This window comes from Babylonia areolata, chromosome 27, assembly GCF_041734735.1.
Source record: "Babylonia areolata isolate BAREFJ2019XMU chromosome 27, ASM4173473v1, whole genome shotgun sequence".
NCBI classification, from domain to species: Eukaryota; Metazoa; Mollusca; class Gastropoda; order Neogastropoda; family Buccinidae; genus Babylonia; species Babylonia areolata.
Genome location: NC_134902.1, coordinates 25,839,725 through 25,847,224, shown reverse-complemented (window position 1 = coordinate 25,847,224; position 7,500 = coordinate 25,839,725). Strand labels below are relative to the sequence as shown.

The 7,500-nt window shown below is 40.7% G+C and overlaps 1 protein-coding gene across 1 annotated transcript in view; it reads right to left on the bottom strand.

Moving 5' to 3' along the window:
- Positions 1-4,878: 4,878 nt before the first annotated feature.
- Positions 4,879-7,500, bottom strand: part of LOC143301422 (uncharacterized) — a 25,671-nt gene continuing 23,049 nt past the window's right edge. Inside the window, exon 11 of the mRNA XM_076615702.1 lies at positions 4,879-6,196. Coding sequence (XP_076471817.1) covers positions 5,274-6,196 — 923 coding nt within the window. The 3' untranslated portion in view covers positions 4,879-5,273. The remainder of the gene's footprint in view (positions 6,197-7,500) is intronic.

The window sequence follows — 7,500 nt, the reverse complement described above, 5'->3', positions numbered from 1 at the left end:
CGCGCTGAGAATTTTCAAAGCATTAACAATGATCAGTAAAGACACGTGTTATGAATGTTCAGAGTATAAACAATGATCACTTAAGACTGGAGTTATGACTCTTACTACGATCATTAACAATGATCAGTTAAAGACACGAATTATGGATGTTCAGAGTATGTACGACGATCTGTTACGACGTAAGACTTGAGTTATGACTCTTACTACGATCATTAACAATGATCAGTTAAAGACACGAATTATGGATGTTCAGAGTATGTACGACGATCTGTTACGACGCATTCAAGCATAGGACTGTTCATAACAACACCACTAGTGCTGTAGTCAGGATAAGCTTTTGTTACAGACACCACGTTTTGAATAATGATATAATGATAATGATGATAATCATATTCATATTCATCATTATCATTATCATCATCATGATAATGTACATTAATTAATAGTGATTACCCTGCGGCTCTCAGGGCCTTTAACTGTACACTTATTATAAATTACAATTAAGAAATAGGAATATAATAAACATGATGAGATACATTTCTTCTTGCATTACCTGTGAATTGGATATTATGGGAGCCCACCTTAACTGAGGACGGAAGAGTACAAGAAGGAGACAGGTTGGGAATAGAAAAGAACATTGAATCTACATTGTTTTCTCATCATTAAGTCTAAATTTGTTATTGTTCATCCAGCATTTTATATCATGGGTGCATTTTGTTCCAGAGGAGTTTGTGCATTCTCTGGTGGAGCTGATTTTTGTACCTGAGTGTCATCTGCAAACTACTGATAAGCAACAGTGTGGCTCTGGATTGTATTAGACATAGGGGTGATATACATTATAATTTACCCCACTTTTACGTCAACTTCACTGGTTACCCATGCAGTACAGAATTCAATACAAACTTGACATATTGGCCTTTCGCCACTTTGAAGGATCTCTCCCTTCTTAATCATCTACTGTCCTTTATACTTACGCCCCTTCCCGTTCTCTCAGGTCTTCTGCTGAAAAGATCCTCCGTGTCCCCAAAACCTCTTCTAAGACATTTGGCCAAAGGGCCTTTCAGTATCATGCACCTTCTGTCGGAATTCTCTTCCAATGAATATCCGTCACTTTCCAACGCTGTCCTCTTTCAAAATAAGCTTGGAGACCCATCTGTTCAAATAGACCTTTGGTGACACAGTTAATTGTGTGTATTCTTCCTCCTCCTTTGTCCTCTACTGATGTCATCATGTACTCTGTGTGTGTGTGTGTGTGTGTGTGTGTGTGTGTGTGTGTGTGTGTGTGTGTATCTGTGTGTGTGTGTGTGTGTGTGTGTGTGGATTTTTGTGTGAGCGCGGGCGTGTGTGTGTGCGCGAGCGTGTGTGTGCGTGTGTAGGGTATTTTGTAGTGTGTGTGTGTGTGTGTGTGTGTGTGTGTGTGTGTGTGTGTGTGTTTCATTGTTCATATCTGCAATACGTAATATTGTCTTGGTGTATAAATGCACATATGTGTGTAGTTGTTTTTCATGTGCAGAGAGGTGTGTTATTATGCACTATTGTAAATGTGTTGTTTCATGTACGGCGCTTAGAGTCCATTATATGCGGACTTTGCGCCAAAAAATACCATCTTTCATTATTATCATCATAACTTTATTTCCATGTACATATGTTTTCCTAATTTCAATCTTTCTTTTTTTCCTGTTCGTCCACGCAGCTATCTAACTCTCCTTCACAGTCATCCCACTGCCAAAAAAAAACAAAAAAACAAACAAGCAAAAAACAACAACAACAACAACAAAAACACAGAAAAAACAGGTAAATCTGTGGCTAGTGTTTCAAATGCAGAACAGCCTCCCAACTCCGAATTTTCTGTTATTCGAGAAGCAAGAACACAGTGATTACATCAACTGGATTGAAAAAGAAAAAAAGAAGTGGGGAAGGGGCAGGGCGGGGGTGCGGGGGGGGGGGGGGGGGGGAGACTGCTGGCACAGAGGTAAACTGTAATGTAGGTTATGATATCACATTGGCGTTCAGCTGATGCAAAACAACACAAATAAGTGAACATTGACAACTGATGCTAAATACAGATACATAATCGATTAGTTAACTCGATGACCCTAGACTGAACAAGTGCTAGTCCCATATCTGAGGGTGTGACATATCTGAGGATCTGGGTTCGAATCCTGAAGGTGGAAATAGTGCTTTCTCTAATATGTCAACATTATGTGCTGACCTGCTAGTGCCTAATATCCTTCAATATGTAAAAAAAAAAAAAAAAAAAAAAAAAAATAAAAAAAAAAAAAACACCGAGCAAACCCAATATTTCATGTCGGCGTTTGGTGTGTTGCGGAAACATGAATACACCGATATTCACAAACCCGAAAACGGAATGTGGCTGACTGAACGAACTAACGAACGAACCTTCTTTGTCTTTCTTTTTTTTTTAATGAGGGCAGTGGAATAAGCATGTATGTGCTTTTTTGTACATCCAGCCCTCAGGGCAAAGAGAAATGAAATCAAAATGTTCACAAGATAACAAAAGGTTATAGAAAAACATACATGACATTCATATACACTCAGTTGCACAGTAAGCATTTACAAGTACATAATCATGATACCTGCATTCATGACAATAATGTATATGAATATAGTAATGAGAGAGATAGAGTGAGTGAGAGAGATAGAGAGAGAGAGAGAGAGAGAGAGAGAGAATGAAGGAAGGAAGGAAGGGAGGAATAAATGAATGAATGAATGAATGAATTTTATTTCCATTAGCATTTGAGTAAGCAAACAATTGCTTTCTCCAGCCCTCGAAAGGGAAAAAATGTCTGAAGAAAAGGTATGAAGAAGAGTGGTGTGAAAGTGGTCATGCGCATTAAAGCACAAACGTAGTCCTCCATAGTTACAGCTCACGAACGCAAATATCTTTAAAAAAAAAAAAAAAAAAAAAAAAAAAGGGGGGGGGGGGGGGGGGGGGATCATGATATTGGTCTGTCTCGTCAGGTTGATTTCAATTGATTTGTCTTTGTTGTTAGTTGATTCTAACATCATCATTCAACTGAATGGAAATATCACTGTCTGCCGACTGGGCTGCGGAACTTTGCGTTGCCATCATTACATTCACAGTCTGAGGGGGGGGGGGGGGACAACATAATGACCACACGCAGTTGCCTCCCTTCCACTATATCCAGTGCTCTGGAGTTCACCACCCGCGAAGCAGTCACACTGACAGCCAAGACGGTGAATGAGACCTAAGCCACGTCTTTGAAAGTGGCTCTCATGGCCTGATCAACCCGTCGGGTTTATGCGAAGATTGGGCATCTGTTGCTGCTGCTTTTTTGTACTTTTTTTCTTTTTTTTTTTCTTTTTTTTTCTTTTATAGTAGACTTGGTGTAAGCGTGTATGCATGAGACCCTTTGTCCTGACATATCCTTGAAAACTGAAACTGAAACCAGTAAGGGGCTTCAAAATCATGTCCTCCTGCCATACCCACCCCCACCCCTTTCCTCCTTTTTCTTTCGCTTGAAGCCCATGCACAACACAATAATCATGTTTTTTTTAAAATATATATATATATATATATATATATATATATATATATATATATATATATATAATCTTTTTTTGTTTGTTTGTTTGGTTTGTTTTGTTTTGTTTTTTGTTTTGTTTTTTTGGGGGGTTAGGTTTTTTGGGTTTTTTATATATATATATATATAAAGCCCCAATAAACTGGGGTGGGGTATAATTATGTACATAAACTTCGTATACACGAATGAGGTTCAATGGGAAACGCTGATCGCGAGTATGAGGAGAAAGATTTTTGTTATTGCTGCTGTTGTTGTTTTCTTTTTTTATATTCTAAAGTGCAATGCTTATCATAGAAAAAAACTGGAACGAAAGGCACAACAACGGAAAAAAAATATATGTATATTGCTGCCGTTTTGACCACAAGGTCCTTTCTAGGCTTAAACATGACAAGAAATGATAGATACACGGAGAGTGTCGAGCACCAAGTTGCTTCAGTATTTCGAAATAGTCACCCGTTACACAGTTCATCCCTGTTATCCACAATTTTGAAAACGAATGACGGGCGCAACAGCCGAGTGGTAAAAGCGCTGGACCTGCAACCTCCGTATGTATTACGCAAGCAGAAGATCAAATACGCACGTTAAAGATCCTGTAATCGATGTCATCATTCGGTGGGTTATGGAAACAAGAACATACCCAACAAAACACTCCCGAAAATGGAGTATGGCTGCCTACGCGGCAGGGTAAAAACGGTTACACGCGTAAAAACCCGCTCGTGTACAAACTAATATGAGCTTATATACCTGTCGTATGCAAAAATTTAATCAGCTGCATTCAGTTTACTGCAAGAAAAAGATCCATAACATTTGCTTATCCTTTTTGTGCAGGGGTAAAAACAACACTTTGTGTGTGTGTGTGTGTGTGTGGGGTGGGGGGGGGCGGGGGGGTTGGATCTATGCAACACGTCCAAGAACTCCCCCGCAGTTCGTACGTACACACACACACACACACACACACAAGCGCAAGCGCAAGCGTATATATATTCGCTGTGTCTTCGTACATTGCAGATGAAGTTTGGGCAAGTGGTTAAAAAATGGTCACTGACATAGAAAATACAGGCCATTCTACACCTCTCGCTTCTCATTCTTTCAAACAAAATTTGACAAAAGATGCAAACACGGGCGCCGAATACAGTCCCAGGACACATTCCCTAAGTTGTACAATTCCACATGGCCATAGCCATTCTACAGTTCCACATGGTCATAGCCACTCTTCAGTTACACATGATCACAGCCATAGATTTGCCAAATGACGCAAACAATGGCGTTGCAGACTTAGGACACATTCACAAAAAAATAATCCATTAGTTCCACATGGTCATAGCCATTTTACAGTTCCACATGGTCATAGCCATTTTACAGTTCCACATGGTCATTGCCATTCTACAGTTCCACATGGTCATAGCCATTTTACAGTTCCACATGGTCATAGCCATTTTACAATTCCACATGGTCACTGCCATTTTACAGTTGCACATGGTCATAGCCATTCTACAGTTCCACGTGGTGATAACCATTCTACAGTTCCACGTGGTGATAACCATTCTACAGTTCCACATGGTCATAGCCATTCTACAGTTCCACATGGTCATAACCACACTGTATTCCTACATGGTAAAAGACATTCTACATTTCTACACGGTCATATCCTTTCTACAGTTCCACATGGTCATTGCCATTCTTTAGTTCTACATGGTCATAGCCAGTCTATATTTCCACGTGGTCATAGCCATTCCTCAGTTCCACGTGATCATACCCGGAATCAATGACGATGGTTCGCTTTCCGTCATCACATGTGCTGTAATCGTCACCAGGGTTGATGCGCACGTGATCATATAACTTGATGGGTTTTCCGCTGTCCTTGGCCAGTGCCGGTTGAGAGTGGTCCCTGTTCAACATGTTGTAGTCATCCTCCACGCCGTTCCCATCCCTGCTGGCGGTCTGCTCCAACTGTCCGCCATCTGGAGCTGCTTCCAGAATGAAATAGTTGCCAGAGCTGGCTTCCTGGTCGACTTTAGTAGGGGAATTAGGCGCGTCCGCAGCATTTGCCGAGGACTTGTTGTTGACTCTGCTGTAGGGGTCAGAAACTGTGGTCCCCCCACCTGAAGAGCTGGAACCGTGTGCAATGGCTGAGGTTGCTGCGTCTCCATCACGTTTTCGTTGTATGCTGGGCACCATTTTCGCCAGGGAGTACCCGTTGGTGGCATCGGGTGTGACCTGTACCGCCCTCATGCCTTCGCTGCCGACAATCCTTCCACTAGTCTGACCGAAAGTATTGTCTTTCTTCTGTACATTGACATAGCTGTACTTTCTCCCTGCGTCAGGAAGGTTCCGAGGAGAGTTGATGTGATGATAGTCGTCGTTCACAGGCCCTGGTGGAAGAGCTGTGTCTGGAAAACTGTCAGCGATGATGCGGTGGTAGTCGTCTTCTTCAGGACTCTGAGGACCTTCGTCGATTGGGTCCTGGGCCAGATAGTAGGGGTCTGCTTCCGTGCCATGGATGTAGGGCGTCTCCCAGTCAACAATCGTTAAATAATCGCCGTCTTCTTGCGGAGCAGAAGGAGCGAAGCGTGAGGCATGGTTGTTCGTGTAGTCGTTGCTGCTCCTTGAGAGGACTGCTGAATCTTCGTCTGGAAGGAAAGAAAAGGAAAACAGCGTGTCGAAATTCATATTTCTAAATAAGATATATAAGGTATAACATTGATTCCGAGCATGTTTTTATTTACTTTATTAACTTCATCTAAGCGAGAAACATATTTTTAAAGGCCTCTCTCAAGCGCACACATACACACAATTAAAAGAGATGCACATAGATAAACTCAACTCACGCCCGTACAGTGAAAATGTGACAGCAAATTAGCCATACGCATAGTGAAAAGATGACAGTACATGAGTATCACACAGTGAAAAAAAAAAATCAGCGTTACACAAAGTGAATCGAAGAGTATATCAGACCAAAACAAAATGAAAATAAGATACTAAAAAGCCCTACACGTAGTAACAATTAGTGCATGGCTATACACAAGCCGAACATATAACACATACACGGTAAAAAAAAAAAAAATGACAGGACATCACCATATACACTGTGAATATAAGACAGTGCATCAGCTGTATACATAGTGAAATCGGACAGTACATCAACATTACAAACAGTGAAAATAGGACAGTACATCAGCCATACAAACAGTGAAAAATGGATAGTACATCAGCATACAAACAGTGATAATAGGACAATACATCAGCCATACAAACAGTGAAAATAAGACAGTACATCAACCATACAAACAGCGAAAATAGGACTGTACATCAGCCATACAAACAGCGAAAACAGGACTGTACATCAACCATACAAACAGCGAAAATAGGACTGTACATCAACCATACAAACAGCGAAAATAGGACTGTACATCAACCATACAAACAGCGAAAATAGGACTGTACATCAGCCATACAAACAGTGAAAATAAGACAGTACATCAACCATACAAACAGCGAAAATAGGACTGTACATCAACCATACAAACAGCGAAAATAGGACTGTACATCAGCCATACAAACAGTGAAAATAGGACAGTACATCAGCCATACAAACAGTGAAAATAGGACAGTACATCAACAATACAAACAGTGAAAATAGGACAGTACACCAGTGACACAGACAGTGAAAATAAGACATTACATCAGCCATACAAACAGTGAAAATAGGACAGTACACCAGTCACACAAACAGTGATAATAAGATATTACATCAGCCATACAAACAGTGAAAACAGGACAGTACATCAGCCATACAAACAGTGAAAATAGGACAGAACATCAGCCATACACACAGTGAAAATAGGACAGTGCATCAGCCATACAAACAGTGAAAATAGGACAGTACATCAGCCGTACAAAACAGTAAAAATAGGATAGTACACCAATCAACACA